This window comes from Pteropus medius, unplaced genomic scaffold (assembly GCF_902729225.1).
Source record: "Pteropus medius unplaced genomic scaffold, Ma_sr-lr_union100, whole genome shotgun sequence".
NCBI lineage: Eukaryota > Metazoa > Chordata > Mammalia > Chiroptera > Pteropodidae > Pteropus > Pteropus medius.
In genome coordinates this window covers 327,870-347,460 of record NW_024352780.1, presented here as the reverse complement: position 1 = coordinate 347,460, position 19,591 = coordinate 327,870, and the positions used below count along the sequence as shown (strand labels likewise).

Genomic DNA, 19,591 nt, shown 5'->3' with positions numbered 1-19,591 from the left:
GGATCATCAGGTGTGTTCAGTGTTATCACAAGGTTCTTTAAAGGTGAATGAGGAAGGCTGCAGTGATGTGACGAGAAGACTCAACCCACCATTGCTGGCTCTGAAGGTGGAGGAAGGGGGCCATGCTGGGAAAGGCAAGACACCAGTTGTCCCTCTGGAGTCTCCAGAAGGGGACACAGCCTTACCGACAGCTTGATTTCAACCCAGTGAGACCTTGTCAGACTTCTGACCTACGAACCATAGTAATAAATTTGTTATTTTAAGCCATTAAGCTTAGGGTATGTTGTTATAGCAGCGATAGAAAACTAATCCAGGTGGGAACCTTATAAAAATAAATCCTTTTACCTAAGCGGTGCAGGTAACAGACGGGCAGCCAGGTGTGGAAACCCCGGATGCACCTGCCTTCCTCTTTCTCTCAATGCTGCTCATTCTTCCAACCCAGTCCTCCTGTAGTCCAGTTCTTGTGGCCCTGAACCTTAGCCCAGCCTGTCTCGGTGGCCTCTACCATGTGCTGGGACACCCATAGTCACTCGCTTTCTACTCTCAAAGCTATTGTCCTCACTCAGGTTCTTACGTTTTGACCATTGTTCCAGGCAAAACAGCCCTGGAGCACATCTGCCGGTGCACTTTTCTGGGGCATAGTTAGGTAAAGTTAGTGCTTACACATGGGCCCGACAGCGACCCCCAGATGCAGCAAGGTAGGCGAGGGCGCAGGACTCAGGCCGTTTGCCTGTTTATTTAGGGACCCCGGGACCCCACAACCAGTTTGGGCATAATGATTAAGGCGGAGCTGCTCAAAGAAGCGCTGAGGGAGGTAAAGCCATAAGCCTGCATCTATGCTTGCGAGGTATCCCGCCCGGGTTGGTGGCGGAAACTGGCACGGAGGGATCATCCCCGCGTCCACGCAGCCCCGCCGCCAGTAATCCTAACCCAGCATGGCGTTGGGAGGCAGCGTCTGGGGACAGGAGAGGACCCGCAGTGCTCCAGCCGACATCCCGACCGCCAGCCGCTTCCGCACGGAGACCCGGTGTACCCGAGCGCAGCGGCAGCCGCCGAGCCCCACCGAGAGACCGGAAGCCGATGCCCCGGCGCTTCCGGGTGGGTGATGGGTCCTCCGACGCTGATTGGTTATTGATTTGACCCGCCCACCCGTTGCCACGTTCTTTCAGCCGCGCGTGCGCGCTGTCACTACAGAGCTCCAACATGGCGGACATGGAAGTGTTGGGCTTCGAACACATGGGGCTCGATCCCCGGCTCCTGCAGGTACCGGGCGGGGTGAGGAGCCGGCAGGTGTGGCGGGGGGCGGGGGCGGGGGGGAGGCCGGGGAAGCGGCCGCACAGCGGCCATCTGAGCCTCCCCTCGTCTCTGCTAGGCCGTCACCGACCTGGGCTGGTCGCGGCCCACCCTGATCCAGGAAAAGGCCATCCCACTGGCCCTGGAGGGGAAGGACCTCCTGGCCCGGGCTCGCACCGGCTCGGGGAAAACGGCCGCTTATGCCATTCCGATGCTGCAGCTGCTGCTCCACAAGAAGACGGTGGGTCGCGGGAGGGGCCCCAAAGTCCGGGAAGGGGGATGCAGGCGTCTGAGTGCCCGTCGTGCACTCTTGGAAAGCCGAGTTGTCGTCGCCCGGCTCCCAGTTTTTCCCAAGAACCCCGCTTTTTATTGGCCTCTTACCTGTGAGGGCTGGCCCCAGAGAACCTGGTGCTGTGTGGCAGCCGTTCAGGGCTACAATTCAGGTTACCTGGGTCCTAGTCCCGGCCCTGCTAGCACAATTCTTTGTGTAACCTTGAGGAAATGGCTTTCTTTTCTTCCTGCTGTGAAGAGTTGTCACTTCGCCCCTCCACGCCCCATAAGACTTGTGAAACTCCAGTGCCCTGACTGGTGGTGTATTTTAAGTAAGTCACGACTGTAAAGTGAGTTATTCTTGAGGAGCAGTGCCTGGGAAAGAACTCGTTGTTGTGCATTCTGAGGTGGATAAACGTAAGTGAGGAGTTGACCAGAACGTAGTTAAGTTGTGTCGAAGTCACAACAGTTGGCTCAGATGGCCTGGAAGAGTTGGAGGAAGTATCAGGTGGCCACGACGACACGAACCGGCAGGCTGAAGTCTTCACTCATGCCTTTTCAGACAGGCCCCGCGGTAGAGCAGGCTGTGAGAGGCGTCGTCCTCGTGCCCACCAAGGAGCTGGCACGGCAGGCCCAGTCCATGATCCAGCAGCTGGCTGCCTACTGTGCCCGAGACATCCGGGTGGCCAATGTGTCAGCTGCTGAAGACTCAGCCTCTCAGAGGTGGGTGAAATCAACAGGGCTGTAGGAATGAAGCTGTGCAGAGATGTGGGGTTGAGTTTGTGTGCAGCAAGAAAGGGCTGGTCCAGGGCGAGGTCCCAGCCACTACCTTCTCCCCGATACTGAGGTGTTGCCCACCTGCAGAGCTGTGCTGACAGAGAAGCCCGATGTAGTGGTGGGGACCCCGTCTCGCATATTAAACCACTTGCAGCAAGATAGCTTGAGACTGCGAGACTCCCTGGAGCTGCTGGTGATGGATGAGGCTGATCTTCTCTTTTCCTTTGGCTTTGAGGAAGAGCTCAAGAGTCTTCTCTGGTGAGGAAAAGGCGTATGGGGGCTGTGAGTAGACACCGGCCTTGGAGCCAGTGGCTAGAATTCCAGCGGCCACAGAGGCTCTGGAGCTGGAGTCTGATGGGCTCTGTTTTGTTTTAGTCATTTGCCCCGGATTTATCAGGCTTTTCTGATGTCGGCTACTTTTAATGAGGACGTACAAACTCTAAAGGAGCTGGTGCTGCATAACCCGGTAAGCGCCCCATCAAGCATCTACAGCCAACCGCTAACATGACACTCAAAGGACTGGATCCTCCCATCTCAAAGGAACTTGTTGATATTTGGGTAGAGCAGTTGTTTCTGGTTTACCATTACTGGTCCTGAAGTACTGGAAGCCAGTAGTCCTCACACACAGACACACACACACCCCACCCCGAAAACTAAGTCATTGTGTGTGTCCAGATATCCCCTAGGGTTATGCCTCTGCAGGCCAGAGCAGCGACCCCCAGGGGCGGGAAGGCTGCCTTGAGCAGCAGGGCCCCAGTTCCTTCTGTACGCGATCTCTGCTCTTCAGAAAGGGTGCCCTGCAGTCGTCTGCCATCGCGTTTCTCTGGGTTCTGCGCCCCAGATACTTTGCGTGTAGCTTTCGTCCTCCGTGCCCCACCACAGTTAGGTGCTCCGACTTCTTACACTCGCTGGAGGGGCCCCACGTGCCTTGCCTGATGCGTCTGCACTGTGCTTGGTGAGCCGGTGGCGTTTCTGTCATCCCCGCTTTCCTGACCACAGGCCTGTCCTCCCCCAGGTCACCCTCAAGTTGCAGGAGTCCCAGCTGCCGGGGCCAGAGCAGCTGCAGCAGTTCCAGGTGGTCTGCGCCGCCGAGGAAGACAAGTTTCTGGTGCTGTACGCCCTGCTCAAGCTGGCGTTGATCCGGGGCAAGGCCCTGCTCTTCGTCAACACCCTGGAGCGCAGCTACCGGCTGCGCCTCTTCCTGGAGCAGTTCAGCATCCCCGCCTGCGTGCTCAACGGGGAGCTCCCCCTGCGCTCCAGGTGGGCCCCGGCTGCGGGGCGTTGCAGATGCGGGTCGGAAAGGGAGACGCCTGTTTCCTCAGGGCTTACAGGCCGGGCTCTAGGCTTGACTGATACTCTGACTCTTGCGACTCCGAGATATCTGCTGTCACTCCATCTCAACTGAGGGGGTTGAGACACAAAGATTAAGTGGAGGAGCATTCGAGAAGAGGGAAAAGTCGGAACCGATGACGGTGGTGACAGCGGTGCCGGGGGTAGGAGAGCAGCCTCCGGCTTGCTCTTGGGGCTGACCCTCCCTTCTTGGGTTACAGGTGCCACATCATCTCACAGTTCAACCAAGGCCTCTACGACTGTGTCATAGCAACTGATGCTGAAGTCCTGGGGGCCTCGGTCAAAGGCAAGCGCCGAGGCAAAGGGTCCAAGGGGGACAGGTGAGTCCTCGTGTCTGTCTTGCCAGCTGGCTCCGGAAGGCCTGAGTGGAGAGCCAGACCTGGCTGCTTGCGTAGCCCACACAGCCCGCACTCGGCTCCTGAGTCTGGCGAAGGGAGTGAAGTGCACGGCTCCAGGGACAAGGCCGCCTGGGTTGCTGGCACCCTGTCCTTCAGGGCGGATGGCCTGGCTGCATTGGGTGTGCAGCCGGGACTGGTGGGGGGCTAGTTCTGAGGAGGAAAGGGAGCCCCTATCCTCTACCTGCCTGGGTCTCGGACCACCCCGCGGGGCAGTCCGGTCGCTCCTGCCCCAGGGTGGAGGGCAGGGCAAGGGTGGGCCGGCCACAGGTCCAGTGGCTCCATGCAGGGCTCCGGGGGGGCTTGCCGATTGGATAAGCGTGAGAATACCCACACGGGGAGAACAGGGGCGAGTCTGCTGTGGGCTGTTCTTGCAGGGCTTCTGACCCGGAGGCAGGCGTGGCCCGGGGCATAGACTTCCACCACGTGTGTGCCGTGCTCAACTTTGACCTGCCTCCCAGCCCTGAGGCCTACATCCATCGAGCTGGCAGGTGAGAGAGCTGGAGCGTGGCAGGCCGGGCACCTGGATATGGGCACACTGCAGAGACACAGGCTGGGCTGTCTCTCCTTGCAGGACAGCACGTGCCAACAACCCAGGCATAGTCTTGACCTTCGTGCTGCCCACGGAGCTGCCACACCTGGGGAAGATCGAGGAGCTTCTCGGCGGAGGTAGGATCCAGGGCCAGGCTTCGCCCATGCCGTCTGAGACCCAGGGGTGGTGCTGACAACAGGGACACTAGTGCGACCAGCAGCCACCCACCCACTCAGCCCCACTGTGCCCCCACGTCCCTCGCTCCATCCTCGCCCCGCTCTGGTGGCAGGCACTGCTTCCTCCACAGACGAGCGAGCCCAGGTCCAGACCCACCGGCGTTCACGCACGGGCACGTACTGCCTGCCCCAGGGGGCAAGAGTCGGGGAGGGGAAGGGGGTTTGGGAGACAGGGAAGGGCTGGTGGCGTCTCAGTGGGGCCTGCTCGGAGGCTCCGCACAGGTGCCTCTGGGAGGTGACACTGTAGTGGGGCAGCCAGGTGCCAAGAGAGGATGGGCGGAAGGGCGGGCCGGGCTGCCCGCCACCTAGAGGGTCCGATCACGCTCCTCTGGGGCCTCCTGCCCGACGTGTCCACTGTGCGGCATCGAGCTCCTGGGCCTCAGCGTCTGTGCCTGGCTTTCTTCCCTGAAACGGGAGAGGCCAGCACCCAAAGTCCATGTGTTGGGAATGTCAGGTGACCCATTATGCTGCTGTGACAGTGCTGAGACAGTGGCTTACTGCTAGGTGCTCCTGTTGTTCTATGGCTGTTGTCAGGGGTGGCCTTAGGGTAGGAGACTGGGTGGTGGGCAGGTCCTGGGAATGCGACGGGCACCCAGGGTGTGGTGACAGTGGGCCGCCTAGGCCACTGCATCCTGGAGTGCCTGTCGGGCCTACCCTCGAGACCCAGGTTTCTCGCGTCTGCACGTGGCAGGGACGGAGCCGGGGGTCCCAGCAGCGTGCGCAGGGGGCCCTCACTGCTGCCTTCCGCAGACAGCGGCGCCCCCACCCTGCTCCCCTACCAGTTCCACATGGAGGAGATTGAGGGCTTCCGCTACCGCTGCAGGGTGAGCAGGCCCGGGTGGGGGCCGGGAGAGGGGCCGGGGCGGGGCCGGCGTGGGACCGGGGCAGCCCCAGCATCCTGACCTTGGTGTCCCCAGGATGCCATGCGCTCGGTGACTAAACAAGGCATTCGAGAGGCGAGGTTGAAGGAGATCAAGGAGGAGCTCCTGCACTCGGAGAGGCTCAAGGTGAGGCGGGCGCGAGCTGGCCTGGCCTCGCTGCGGGCAGCGCACTGTCTGTCAGGATGGCAGTGTCCAAACAGGCACGTCACGCGTTCCTCGCAGCGTTGTTATCCCAGAGGTGGGAAGACCTGAGGCTTCACCACAGGGAGTGCCCCACAGATGGAGGGGACAGTCTGGGACAGCACCGAGTGACGGGGGTGCTGTGTGGATGAGGTGCTATGTGGACGTGAGAGGAAGGGAGACACGTCAGCCGCTGCCTCGGGGAGGGGAGGGGTGACAGGGCAAAGGCAGTGAGAAGCCTCGGCTTTTTACGTTGTAAGACACGAGTCACCTGTGTTGCAAACCTTTGTGACGTTACGAGGGAGCTTCCGCTCTACTTGCCTTTCCCCGCTAGACGTACTTCGAAGACAACCCCCGGGACCTGCAGCTGCTGCGGCACGACCTGCCCCTGCACCCCGCCGTGGTGAAGCCGCACCTGGGCCACGTGCCCGACTACCTGGGTGAGCGCGCCTGCGGGCCCTGGGTCCTCGGCGCCGCGCCGGCGGATAGGACGTGGAGACTGGGCGGCAGCAGCGCGCAGGCGCATGCATCTGCCCACTGCGCGGACCTCAGATGCTGCCCTCTGTGCTGGAGGTGGCAGCACGGGGGAGCGAGGCAGGCCCACCTTGGTCCCATGGGAAGTCACTTGCCAGTGGCACGTGGCTGAGGGGCTAGGACCTCATGCAGTGGGAGTTGCTTGGAGGCCTTGAGACGTGTGGCGGACCAGAGTAGGTCCCGTGCTGTGTCAGAGCAGGTGGCGGTGAGGGTGGAGGCCAAGGGTAGTCATCAGGTCCGGGGGAGTGGAGCGAGCTCGCGGCGGTAGGCCACGGGTGGAAAATTACGTGTGGGTTTATTTCTACTGTAGAAGCATTTTCTTTAAAAAGGTTTTTTTTTGTTCGTTTGTTTGTTTTCTGTTATATGATTATCACAACAAACTTTAACATGAGGGAGAAGCAATTTATACAGTGGAAGTCCCCATAACCTCATCCCTGGGGATGGCCGTTCTGCGCGCTGACAGACAGTTGTGTGGTCGTGGGTGTTTTGATGTGGCCCCAGGGTGGGCCCAGGTCAGGGTGGGAGGGGGCTCTCCAGGAGCCAGCGGTTCGCCTGGCGGGCCTGCAGGCGAACGGGGCTCGCTCCTGGCACGGCTGCTGAGGCCATGTGTCTCTTCCAGTCCCTCCTGCTCTTCGAGGCCTCGTCTCCCCTCATAAGAAGCGGAAGAAGCTGTCCTTTAAGAAGGCCGCGGTATGTACTCCGGCTTTGGTGACAGATACGGGCCTCTCCTCAGCTTGTTGCATTGTCACTGGGGTATGCACACGACGTGCCCTTGCCGGGGAGGAGAGCAACCCCGACAGCCGGCCCCAACCTTTCTGGTGGCCCGTTCACAGTCACGGGGGCTGGGACTATGTCATCCCCCGCACGTGTCTTCCAGAGCACGGGAGGAGCCGCTTTTCTGTCCCCACTGCCCTCTATGTCCTCCAGGCTGCGGGAGGGGGCAGGGCAGGCTGCCTTCTGCAGCGACACAGTGGCTGCTGTCCTTGGCTTGTGGGCGGCAGGGCCCTGCCAAGTGGCACTGCCTCCCATACCTCAGTCTGTCTCAACCTGGGCAGCTGACCCACAGCTCTGTCCCACAGAAGGCGAAGGCCCGGAACCCCCTGCGCAGCTTCAGGCACGGAGGCGAGCGGCGTGGGCCCGCGGCGGAGCCCTCCTGAAGAGCGGGTGGCGTGGCCGCCTCCCGGGCCCCTCCCAGCCCCCTCCCCATACGGACTGGCCGCCAGGGCCGGCAGGGCTGCGGCCTCCAGGTCCAGGCCCTGCTAGGCCGGCGGTTCGTGCCTCAGCCCCGGAATAAAGACTGCAGCTGCCCAGCCGTGCCTCCCGTATGTAGGAAGGGGCCGTCCCCAGCAGCCGCTTGAGGGTTCACGCGGGCTGTGCCCGCCCGCCGGTGCCCCGGGCCCGCAGTCGGCCGTACGTGGTGCGCACACGCATTCTTCCACTCTGCTCAGCCGGGGCCCGACGGGAGACGGTTCCCGCCGCAGGCCCCTCGCTTCGCGCGGTCTGGAGAAGGGGCTGTGCCGACTGCCCTTGACTGCCCACTGTCCTAGCACCACCGCCTGCTTGGGACAAGGCAGGCGACTGAGGGGAGACCTGGCCTGGGCGGGCGAGCGGGGAGTCGGAAGGAATCCCCGGGTGCAATTTCGGACAGAAAATTTGGCCGTGGCACCAGCACAAGCCGTCTGCTCGCGGCTGGAGCCGGGTGCTCCTGTTCTTCTCGGGCGGCTCTGGACCGTGCCTGGTCTCGGCGTTCCGAGCCCTGTCCTGTCTGGGGGGTTTGTACGGAGCGAGGCTGGTGGGGGAGGTGCCATTCAGGCAAAGGCACCTGCACACGGGCTGGGGATGTGTTGGGTCCCTGTGGCCGCCAGGCCGCCACATCCAGGCGCGCTAGGAAAGCGATTGCCGCCCCCCGAGTGAGGGACATGGGAGGGGCTGGCCTGGCCCTGGAGACATTCACCTGGCCGGCTGCCCTGAGGTGGCGGAGCAGCCTTGTACTGACTGTCCTGGCTCCTCGGGCCCTGCCACCACCGGGACCATGTCGCCAATGAGCTTGCCCCGGTGCAGAAGACGGGCACTTGGGGCCTCCCAGGATGGTCCTTCCCAAGTGGACTCTGCTCTGGGCTGTGTCCCCACCTGGGGCCGGGTGAGGCCTGGCGGCTGTGAGCTGACACCTGTCCTATGGGAGCCGAGGCTCAGCACTCACGGCAGGTGGGGCTGGGCGGGGTCTGGATGGCTGCCCAGGCCTGCCCCGGTGCCCGAGGAGTGGTCAGCACCACAGGGGCCTTCCCACAGTCGAGCAGCTACCGTTTCAGCCCCTTCAGGATGCTCGCCCTCCTTGTACCCTGCGTCTGCAGAGGGCAGGGTGCAGGGGCCCAGACGCCCATCGAGGCCCCACAGCCCATTCCCATCGGCGAAACAGGCCTCCTGAGGGTGGACGCATCCAGCTCGTGCTCAGGCTCTCCCCAGAACGAACATGCCCACGCCAAGACTAGACAGGGCCGCCAGTGTGCCCATGGCCGGCCCTGAGCCTGGAGTTCGATGGGCAGCCTGCCAGCCATCATTCAGCCAGGTGAGCAGCAGATAAGCTCCCGATTCCAGGCTGACGGCCGGGACTCAGCAGAGAGGCCAGTGGAGGGCAGCGACCATCATCTCCACCGCACCAGCATACTCGCCCCACATAGGTGGGGAGCTGAGCACCAGTCCAAGGGAGGGGCAAGCACAGCCTGCATGCGAGCTTTGGGGCTCGGGAATGAGGCCCTCAGTGCACTTGGCCTCCCAGAGCCCGCAGAGCGTCACCTGTCCTACAACACCTATGAGGTCTGCCAGGTGCAGGCACTGGGCTGGGGGCTGGAGGGAGCAGGGGCAGTGCCACAAGTCACTTTTCAGGGCTGTCCACGGTGCTGGGAGGGTTCCACAGGGCCTCCCTGGCTGGAAGTGAGCATGGCCACGGCCGAGCTGGAGGTCGGGCACATTGGGGGTGTTCAGTCACGCCCTGAGAGCTGTCTCTGTGGCCTTGAGGTAGGTGCCTTGGCTTCTTGGGGCCTCCTCTCTAAGTGGGGCAAAGTGCTCCTCCAGGTGTCCTGTGGGGGTAAACTCCCACACTCGGCTCTGTACACAGGCCCCTCAAAATGCCACACCCCCAAGTAACAGTGGCTTCTCAGAATGAGGTCTCACCCAGCAGGGCTAGACCTCGTTCCCAGCAGCCGCTCCCCAGGGAGGCCGGTGCTGCTACCCCAGAGCACCCTTTGAGCGGTGAGCCTTAACGTTCACACACCCATCTCACGTTACAGACTGGGAAACAGGCTCAGAAGGGGAGCAGTCAGCCCCGTGCTACCTGGCTCGGTGGCAGAGCAAGAGGGGGCTCAGGTCTGTGGGCCCGCACCTGGAGCCTGAGGTGTGGGCTTCAGCCCTTTTCTCCCTCCCCCGTCATCTGTGAGTTGCTGTGACGAGGGGCCCAACTTTTCAGCATAAGTACATCCCAATCACTGTGTCGCATGCTTTCACTAGAAGTTATCTGTTATCTGAAACAAATTAGCTGGTGTCCTGCTTCCTATTTGCTGAATTTGGCAACCTTAAGAGTAGAACTTTTTTTGGTCTGGGTACCACCTCCCCTAGGAAGCAAGTGTTCCTGACCGCTAGGCTGAGCTGGGTGCCCTTTTCTCTGTGTAAATTGGGGTTAATTTTGGTCAATTTTAGCTCTTACACAGCACCTGTGTCTTCCACACCCAGCCAAGTGGCACACAGCCGTGCACATGACCTTGGAGTAGCTCGCACACAGTTTTGTGGGGGCTGTTTCAGGGTGACAAGAAGGACCCTGCCCTCCAAACAGCAGGGATCTGTGCTCTGAGGGTCGATGCTGCTTCTGCTCACAGAGATGCAGACAAATCAAATGTGTGGCCATTTCAAGACCTCCTTTCGGCTCAAGTGATTTCTAGGGGACTTAAAGGACTGGTGGGTGACGTCTTATTACTGCCTTCATTTTTCGTATGTTTCTCCTTTCAGGATCCAGACATTAAAAACCAAGACATTCAAAAACAGCTTCATATACAGGGAAAATCAGAAAGTGACAGCACATACTCAGGGAATGGCCCAGAAAAGACCTGAGAAGACCTTAAGTGTACATCTCAGGCTGGTCCTTGACACAGTGACAGCCTACGACAACACAATAAAAGCAAAAGCCAAAAACCCTGCGGAAGGGAGAGGATCTGATTGCCAGATTTATATTATTATCAGATTCAAATGTCCAGAGTTGGGGGTAAAAAAAAAGTCACAAGGTATACAAACAAAAACATTGCTCACTTAAAGGAAAAAATAAATCAACACTCTGAAAAAGATGTACTAGGCAAACATACTAGGCAAACACTTTCAAATAACTCTTAAAAATGCTCAAGGAACTGAAGGAGGATGTGGAGATGGTCAGAAAAATATTGTGTGGACAAATAGAAATATTAAGATAGGAAACCTAAAAAAACTTAAAAAGTTCTGAAGCTGAAAAGTTCACCAGGGGGATTAGAAGGCAGGTATGAGCAGGTGGAAGAAAATCTGTGAACCTGAAAATAGGACAATGGAAATTACTGAGTCTGAGGAAGAGAAAAATACTGAAGGAAATAAGTGGAGCCTAAGCGACCATGCTTATGCACTGTGGGAATCCGGGAGGAGAGGGGAGAGAAAGGGACAGAGAGTATTGGAAGAAGTAATGGCCGAAAACTTCCCAAATCTGATAAGCAACGTGGATATAAACATCCAAGAAATTCAATGAATTCCAAGTAAGATGAGCTCAAAAAGACTCATAACAAGATAACATAATCTAACTTAAAAAGCCAAAGAGAATCTTGAAAGCAGCAAGAGAGCAGCCAGTGGTCACATGCAAGGGATTCTCAAAAGCGTCACCAGCAAATTTCTCATCGGAAACTTGGGAGACCAGAATACAGTGGGCTGCTATAATAATAGTGCTTAAATTTTCAAAAGTTATCAACGAGAATCCTGTATCCGGTAAGACTGTCCTTTAAGAGTGCGGGAGAAATGACATTCCCAGATAAACACAAACCAGGGGAGTTTGTAACCACTGGCCCTTCCCTTTAAGAAACACTTGAGGGAGTCTTGGAAGGTGAAATGAGGACACTAGGCAGTACCTCAACACCAACTGGGGAAAGAAAGATCTCAGAGGGCAGCTAACATGGGTCATAGCAAGGCCTGTATCAAAAGGCGGAGATTGGCAGAATGGATTAAAACACATGATCCAACTATATGCTGTCTGCAAGAGACTCACGTGAGATCCGGGGACACCCGCGGGTTGAAAGTGGAACGATGGAAAAAGACATTCTGCACACATTACAAAAGGGTGGAGAGGTGGCTGCTGATGTCAGAAAAGATAGACTTTAAATCGAATGTTTTCAAGGGATGAAGAGGAACATTATGTATTAATAACAGATGCAATACAGGAAAAATAAGTGTGTACTGCATTTACGCACCCACTGACAGGCCATCAAAACATGCGAAGCAAAAATGGACAGAACTGGGGGAGAAACATGGTTCTACCACCACGGCAGGAGAGTTCGGTGCCCCGCTCTGAGTATGGGCAGAGCCACCAGACATGAAGGAAATAGAGGACTCAAGCGACACGAGAAACCGCCCAGATCCAACCCATATACAGAGCACTCCGCCCAACAGCAAATACACATGGAACATTCTCCATGATGAACCACACGTTGGGCTACGAATTGTCTCAACATTTAAAAAGCTGGACACCATCTGGTGTATATTCTCTGACCACAACTGGACGAAGTTAGAAATCACTAAGAGAAGGAAAACTGCAAAATTCACAAACTTGTGGAAATGATTCTCCACACCGGCGCCAACCAATGGGTCAAAGATCAAATTGCAAGCGAAATGAGAAAGCACTTAGAGGTGAATGAAAGTGGAAACGCCACATACCAAAACTTCAGGGGCGCGGCAAAAGCGGCGTTAAGGGGGAAATTTACAGCTGTAAATGCTAACGTCAAAAAACGAAGAGGAACTCAGGTCAGCAACGTAACTTTACAGCATAGGGAACGAAAGAGAACAATCTAAAACCAAAGCTAGTGGGAGGAAGGACATAACAAAGATTTGAGCAGAGAGAAATACCATAGAGAATAGAACAACGACAGAAAATCAACTAAACCAAGAGTTGGTTCTTTAAAAAGTTTAATAAAAATGACAAACCTTTGGCTAGACTAAGAAAAAAGAGAAGACTCCAATTATTGAATCAGAAATGAAAGTAAAGACGTAACTACGAATTCTACATAAAGTATTGTAAGAGAGAACTACAAACAATTATCTACCAACAAATTGGATAACTAGATGAAATGGACAAAGTCCTAGAAACACAAAGTCTGCCAGGGCTGAATCGAGAAGAAATAGACAATCTGAACAGATCCGTAACTAGTAAAGGGATTGAATCCATTTTCAAAAAACCTCCCTGGAAAATCCCTAGACCTGATGGCTTTGCTGAATTCCACCAAACATTTAAAGCAGCGGTCCCCAACCTTTGTGGCACCAGGGACCAGGGCTCCTGTGAGAATCGAAGGCCTGGTGGTCAGGTGGAGAGAGCTGAGGCCGTGATGCCCCTCTCTGGGCCTGCTCAGGCCTCTCCACTCTCACTGGCAGTACGGTGTGGGAGGTGGGGATGAAAGCAGCATCGTGTCCCAGGTATTAAGTCTGTGGACCTACGACAGATGTCACACAGTGCGGGGAGGCTGGGGCCCGGCACCTTGGGTACTGATGGCATAGGTGGAGGGAATTTCAACCTTTGAGGAGTCAAGATCCCGACAAGGACTGCCGGGCTGCGCCCCAGACAGCCGGGGCAGCGGTGAGCTAGGCCCGCGCACGGCGTCCACGCTAACCTCACCTCCAGGAGCTTGGCCCAAGGGAATGAATGCAAAACGGGAAAAACAGTCGGCACGAAGATGATCGCTCAAAACTTACCTGTCGTAATGAAATATGGGAGCCAGCTGGGGCCCGTGGGGCGCAGCCCACTGTGAGCATGCTGCCCAGCGCGAAGGAGGCGCCGAGTGTCTGCAGCAAATCACGGGGGCGAGAGTGTGCGTGTCCTGCACTCAGCCTGGGTCTGGCCCGCGGCAGCCTCGCAGGCACCTTGTGCATGGGGGGCTGGGGTGCCGAGACTGGGCAAGCAGACCCCAGACCATGTGTCCGAGCCCCCCTGCCCCACCCCGCAGTGGGCCACTCTACGAGGAGTCTGGGCCACAGCTGTCAGCCAGTGCCTGGAGGTGGTAGGCCAGCATGCCTGCATCCTTGCTCCCCGAGGGGACCCCCAGGTGTGCCCCCACAGTCTCCCGAGGTCCGTGGCGGGCCAGCTCTCCAGTTTACCCGGTTGGCTTCCTGCTGTCCCCTGGATCAGTCCTGCTTCCCTACTAGTGCCATGTGGGGTCACCTTCCAAATGAACTGTTCACCCTGTCTCAGGTCTGCTGCTGGGGAACCCAGAAGGACAGAGACCGCCGTGGGGCTGGGGGCTCCGTGTCTGCCAGTGGGGCGAATAGATGGGGCTGGAACGGGTGGTGGAGCCCGCTGTGCACAGACAGGCTGGGCTGGTGATGCTCCTGTCCAGATGGGCCGAGGGGTGGGCGGGCTTGGCCCAGCCTCCTCCCCGCTTCTGTCTTCCTGGACGCGCGCCGGGCGGCTCCCTCGGGGTCAGGCCAGGGTTCCTGCAAGACAGACGAGATAGCAGCTTTCTTCCTCCGGCAGGTGGCTGCGTGGGAGATGTCCCTATGGCTGCCTTTATCAGTTCAGCCTTGGCGAGGGGGCCAAGGTCTGGCCTTCAGGGAGATAGGGAGCACCTGTGGGGAGGGAGCAGAGGCTGAGGGCCAAGGTGGGGGGCCGCCCTGCTCCCACCACACTCTGGCTACCAGGATGAGGGAGGCTCAGGGAGGGGGTGCAGAGGAGGCCGTGGCTCTCAGCGCTGGGGCCCCAGCGAGCTGACCCTCCTCTCTACCCATAGGAGGAGATTGATGTCACTGTGTCACTCCACCCCTAATGTGACTTTTCTGTTATCGGCCTGTTAATATTAATAACAGTTGCCAAGGATGACAGAGCAAGGCGCTTCCCGTCCAGAGCTGGCCTGGTCCCAAGAGGGGGCTGGGGGCAGCAGGGTCTGAGGCTGGGGGATAAGCGGGGGAACGTGGGGGGACTAGTTGGGGTTTGGAGGGCCATGCGGTGTCCACTCACGTGTCCCCAGCCAGCGCCTCCTGCAGCAGAGGCCAAGTTTGGGGCTGGGTAGGTCTCCGGCTGGCTCAGCCTCGGGCTCGGGTGGCTTTGGGAAGGGGCACTGAGCGGCTCACCTAAGAGGGTGGGGCCACAGGTGGGAGGGGCCCGTGAGGTGGATCATTAACCGGAGGGGGGCCCTGGGAGGTGTAGGGCTCAGCCCCATTGGTCCCCAACCCGATCAGGCCAGGCTGCCCTCCTGGCTTTGTCCCGCTGTCCCCTTGGCTTGGCCTCACTTTCCTCTAAGCCCTTCCTGGTGCTGGGATGGCAGAGGCGGGCCTGAGGGGCTGGCTGCTCTGGGCCCTGCTCCTGCAGGTGGTGAGTCGGCTGCCTGTGTCCCACTTCCCACTGCCTCCCACTGGGGGCAGCAGGGGGCTGCTTGGTGACAGTGAGGGAGGGCCTGGGTCTGGACAGACAGGGGATCCCAGGTAGCCCAGAAGGAGGGTGCGGGTGAGAGTTCTGGGCTGCCCAAGTGTCCAGGTTGCAGGGTTAGACGGACGCAGGGTTGGGGGCGGGGGCCGCGGGGCCGGGTGTGATGGAGTACCTCCCATCTCTGTCCGCTGCAGATGCCCTGGCCTGAGGTGGCTGGCGGGGGTCTGTGCAGACTCCCACTGCGGATCAGCGCCGGGGGGCTGGGAGGAGGTCTGGGGCCCACCTCTCACGTTTCTCGCTCACGGGCACGTCTGGGAGGGCAGGCGAAGACAGGGAAGCCCTGCACAGAGGCACGGCCAGCAGCGTGGGCACAATGGCAGCCGCTGGCGAAGGGGAGGAGGCCCCTCACGCTTGGGGCCTGGGGCCAGCTTGGCTCCTTAGAGTCCTCCGACCGGTCCTGGGCCCCATTTCTCAGCAGGGCCTCCCAGCGTCCTCCAGGGGTCTCCCCATTCGCCCCTCACCCTCTGCCTGACCTTGCCAAACGCAGGTCTGTCTGGTCCTCGCTCTCTCTTCAGCGACAGGAACTCGGGCTGACGGCCTGGCTGCACCCGTGCACCGTCACCCCCAGACACCAGCGGGAGGCCCCGAGTGCTGCTCCGGCACACCCCCAGGCCCCTCCACGCCCCGTAGCATGGCACTGCCGTGTCCACTGCTCTGCGTCCTTCCTAACCCCGGGCCCTCCGCACCTGGTGTGCCGGCCCCATGGTGATGCCACCCTGCTCCACAGGCCCGGGGTGAGCTGTATACGCCCATGCACCGGCTCGGCTACTGCGCCTTCTATGACGAGTGTGGGAGGAACCCCGAGCTGACCGGAAGCCTGGCCTCGCTGTCCAACGTGTCCTGCCTGTCCAACACGCCTGCCCGTCTGGTCACCGGTGACCACCTGGCCCTCCTGCAGCGCGTCTGCCCCCGCCTCTACGCTGGCTCCACCACCACCTACGCCTGCTGCTCCCCCAAGCAGCTGGTGTCCCTGGAGGCGAGCCTGGCGGTGTCCAAGGCCCTGCTGACCCGATGCCCAGCCTGCTCGGACAACTTCGTGAGCCTGCACTGTCACAACACGTGCAGCCCCAATCAAAGCCTCTTCATCAACGTGACACGCGTGGCGGTGCAGAGGGACGGCCAGCCCCCGGCCGTGGTGGCCTACGAGGCTTTCTACCAGCGCAGCTTTGCGGAGCAGACCTACGACTCCTGCAGCCACGTGCGCATCCCAGCAGCCGCCACACTGGCCGTGGGGGCCATGTGCGGGGTCTACGGCTCCACTCTCTGCAACGCCCAGCGCTGGCTCAATTACCAAGGGGACACAGGGAATGGCTTGGCACCCCTGGACATCACCTTCCACCTGTGGCAGCCCGTCCAGGCCTCAGGGAGCGTGATGCAGCCCCTGGACGGGGATGTCACAGCCTGCAATGAGTCCCAGGGCGAGGGCGCAGCCGCCTGCTCCTGCCAGGACTGTGCCGCATCGTGCCCGGCCATCACCCGGCCCCAGGCCCTGGATGCCACCTTCCGCCTGGGCCGCATGGCGGGCGGGCCGGCACTGGGCATCATCCTCTGCTCCGTCCTCGCGGTGCTCACCGCCTTCCTTGTGTGGCCCCGCCTGGCCCCCTGCAGGGGCGGGGGCCGGACGCCCGACCCCAAGACGGGCGCCAGCCTCTCCAACAGGCTCAGCCTCTACATCTACACCCTCCTTAGCCGGTGCTTCCAGGGCTGGGGCACGTGGGTGGCCTCGTGGCCTGTGACTGTCCTGGGGGTGTCCATCTCCGTGGTGGTGGCCTTGGCAGGGGGCCTGGCCTTTCTGGAACTGACCACAGACCCCGTGGAGCTGTGGTCGGCTCCCCAGAGCCGAGCCCGGTGGGAGAAGGCGTTCCACGATCAGCACTTCGGCCCGTTCTTCCGAACCAACCAGGTGATCCTGACGGCTCCAAACCGGCCCAGCTACAGGTACGACTCCCTGCTGCTGGGGCCCAAGAACTTCAGCGGCGTGCTGGCGTCCGACCTGCTGCTGGAGCTGCTGGGCCTGCAGGAGAGGCTGCGACGCCTACAGGTGTGGTCGCCGGAGGAGCAGCGCAACGTCACCCTGCGGGACGTCTGCTACGCGCCCCTCAACCCGCACAACGCCAGCCTGTCCGACTGCTGCGTCAACAGCCTCCTGCAGTACTTCCAGAGCAACCGCACGCGCCTTCTGCTCACGGCCACCCAGACGCTGGCGGGCCAGACCGCCCCGGTCGACTGGCGGGACCACTTCCTGTACTGTGCCAAGTGAGTCCCAGGCGCCGCACTGGGCTTGGGGGTGCGGGGGCGGGGGCAGCGGCATGGCCTTCCGGAACCAGGCCAGGCCAGGCACCCAGTGGCGCAGGGACCCGAGTGGCTCCTGTCCTGGTCCCAGGGCTGCAGTGCACACTCCTTTCCCAGGCCTCGGTGGGCTCCTGCTCACAGCCATCACGGCCTCCCCAGCCCACCTCCTCGGCCTTTCTGCAGAGCTCCTGACTCAGCAGCAGCGTCCGCACGTGTTCTCGGTTTGAGGGTCACAGAGCAGCCTGATGACCCCGCTCGTGTGTCTGTTCCCCTCTCCTCTTTGCTTCTGGGCCAGTCTCTCAGGCCGGCAAGGACCGTGGACAGCTCATGAGGCTGTGGCTAGTCTCAGCCCCTGACTGCCTGGGCCGCATGTCCCTTGGTGGGCCATAAGCCCCATATCCCCACTGTTTGGGGTTCAGTCCTGGCTTTGTACGCTCTGCTGTGGTGCGAACAGGGTGACAGTGAGGCCGCGAGGGGCCTGGAGGGAGCAGGTGGGCAGGCAGGGGCTCCGGGGTTGGACTTGACAGAGGTCCCCAAACATCTGGTCTCAGGCCTCTTCACACTCTACAAAGAACTGAAGACCCCACAGAGCCCCGGGCTGGGCAGAGTGTGCGTCCACCGACATTTACCATGTGAGCAAGAAAAACTGAGATGTGAAAACAATACTAATTCTTTAAAAAAAACAATAATAGGCCCATTACATGTTGACACAAATAGCATATTTTTATTAAAAATTATATTTCCAAACAAAAACATCAGTGATAAGAGTGGCACGTCTGCACATCCCTTCAGTGTCCTCGACAGAAGGTGGCCAGATGCGCACGGGCTCACGCATGAGATCGCTCAGCCCCGCTCTGTAGCGGAAGAGGGAGGTGCGATGCCCGGAGAACGGCGCGTCCGCCTCACCGCTGCCCCAAACGCAGCCCGGGGGCTTCCTTAACCGTTAGCTGCAAAGTGTTCTGGATGCCACATCAGTGAACTGCTTGCACGTCACACGCTCAAGAGCAAAAGAGAGTGAAAAGCAAAGAGCAGCGCGGTGTCATCCTGGAAACGGGTCCCCCCGCAGGGCCGCTCAGGGCCCCTGGTTAGTGGGCGAGCCTCGCTTGGGGGGCTTCTGGAGTCTGAGGCTTTATCTTGGCTCTGGACGCTCACGACCACTCGTGAGTGGTCCAATTATCCCCATTTCAAAGACAGGAAAACTGAGGCTCAGAGGGGGGTGTGACGAGCTGCTCAAGGTCACACAGCAACCAGCACTCCCAGGACAGCTGGTGACCAATGCACTCACTTGCCCAGAGTGCTTCGTCCAGGTACCCAAGCTGTGCTTGCCAAAAGGGCTCAGTTGAGGGGTGTGGAGACTGGCCCTAGGTCCTTGGGCCAGCAAACTGTCCACGGAAAGGAAAGATCCAATTCCGGGGCTGGAGGGCTCCGGGCAGTGGGAGGCGGAGGCTGAGGGCAGTGCGAGGCTGGCTTGGCTGTGGGTAGTTAGGACTCGGGGGCTGTCCTGGCCCCGCCCCGGAGAACCATGGATGTCAGTGTCACCCACCTGCCTCATTGGGGATGTGGCGATAAAGCCTGCAGGGTCCGGCTCGGGCGCCCCGGTCTGGGGAGCTCCGGCCATTGTGCATTGAGCCGCGTGAGGTCTTGTCGGGAGAAACGGTTCTGACCAGGGGGTGAGGCTTCGGTGCTGCAGGCTGTGGCGAGCAGGGCGATGGGCGCAGGCCTGGAACGGTCCTTCCTCTCCCCCCAGCGCCCCACTCACCTTCCAAGACGGCACGGCCCTGGCCCTGAGCTGCATGGCCGACTACGGGGCCCCCGTGTTCCCTTTCCTTGCTGTGGGGGGCTACAGAGGTAAGCTGGGCGGCCCCAGGGGAGGCTGCGAGGGGAACAGGGGGCAGGAGGGTGGAAGCTCTGAGGGGCTTCTCTCTGCCTGGGGGTGGCCGGGCTGGCAGGGGCTGGTGGGAGGCTGCAGACCTGCTGGTCCTGCCTCCTTTCTCGGCCACCTCCTTTGTCTTCAACAGGGCTGTTCAGATTCTCTGTCCTTGCGCCTGGGCCCACAGGCCTGGCCTTTGGCTGAGAGAGGGAAGTGGGGTGTAGGGGTTAGATACTGACTCAGATGAGAAAGGTGAGGCTGGAGGAAGGAGGGGGCAGGGGTGCAGCTGAGAATG

General features: G+C 59.9%; 2 protein-coding genes across 5 annotated transcripts in view; both read left to right on the top strand.

Moving 5' to 3' along the window:
- The first annotated feature begins 1,132 nt into the window (after positions 1-1,132).
- DDX56 (DEAD-box helicase 56) lies at positions 1,133-10,649 on the top strand. 3 transcript variants are annotated; one of them, XM_039847075.1, is made up of 14 exons: positions 1,133-1,263; positions 1,373-1,534; positions 2,126-2,286; positions 2,428-2,598; positions 2,716-2,806; positions 3,356-3,600; positions 3,891-4,010; positions 4,463-4,576; positions 4,660-4,754; positions 5,604-5,677; positions 5,771-5,860; positions 6,249-6,354; positions 7,068-7,138; positions 10,448-10,649. In XM_039847075.1, the coding sequence occupies exons 1-14, from the start codon at positions 1,204-1,206 to the stop codon at positions 10,547-10,549; spliced, it is 1,662 nt and encodes a 553-aa protein (XP_039703009.1). In that variant the 5' UTR covers positions 1,133-1,203; the 3' UTR covers positions 10,550-10,649. The 3 variants fall into 3 exon arrangements, 2 of the variants coding, with proteins under 2 accessions (XP_039703009.1, XP_039703010.1); XM_039847076.1 differs by lacking the exon at positions 10,448-10,649 and adding an exon at positions 7,528-9,976; XR_005649529.1 differs by lacking the exon at positions 10,448-10,649 and having other exon boundaries at positions 5,545-5,677; positions 7,068-7,118.
- Positions 10,650-14,887: 4,238 nt separating this feature from the next.
- The window catches only part of NPC1L1 (NPC1 like intracellular cholesterol transporter 1), a 14,850-nt gene continuing 10,146 nt past the window's right edge, over positions 14,888-19,591 (top strand). For both annotated transcript variants that reach the window (XM_039847073.1, XM_039847074.1), the window contains exons 1-3: positions 14,888-15,020; positions 15,862-17,390; positions 19,174-19,274. In XM_039847073.1, coding sequence (XP_039703007.1) covers positions 14,967-15,020; positions 15,862-17,390; positions 19,174-19,274 — 1,684 coding nt within the window. In that variant the 5' untranslated portion in view covers positions 14,888-14,966. The remainder of the gene's footprint in view (positions 15,021-15,861; positions 17,391-19,173; positions 19,275-19,591) is intronic.

Coding starts and splice junctions, on each gene's coding strand:
- DDX56 (XM_039847075.1), top strand. CDS start 1,204: ATGGCGGACATGGAAGTGTTGGGCTTCGAACACATGGGGCTCGATCCC. Junction 2,599..2,715: donor GAGCTCAAGAGTCTTCTCTG/GTGAGGAAAAGG, acceptor GTTTTGTTTTAG/TCATTTGCCCCGGATTTATC. Junction 3,601..3,890: donor GAGCTCCCCCTGCGCTCCAG/GTGGGCCCCGGC, acceptor CTTGGGTTACAG/GTGCCACATCATCTCACAGT.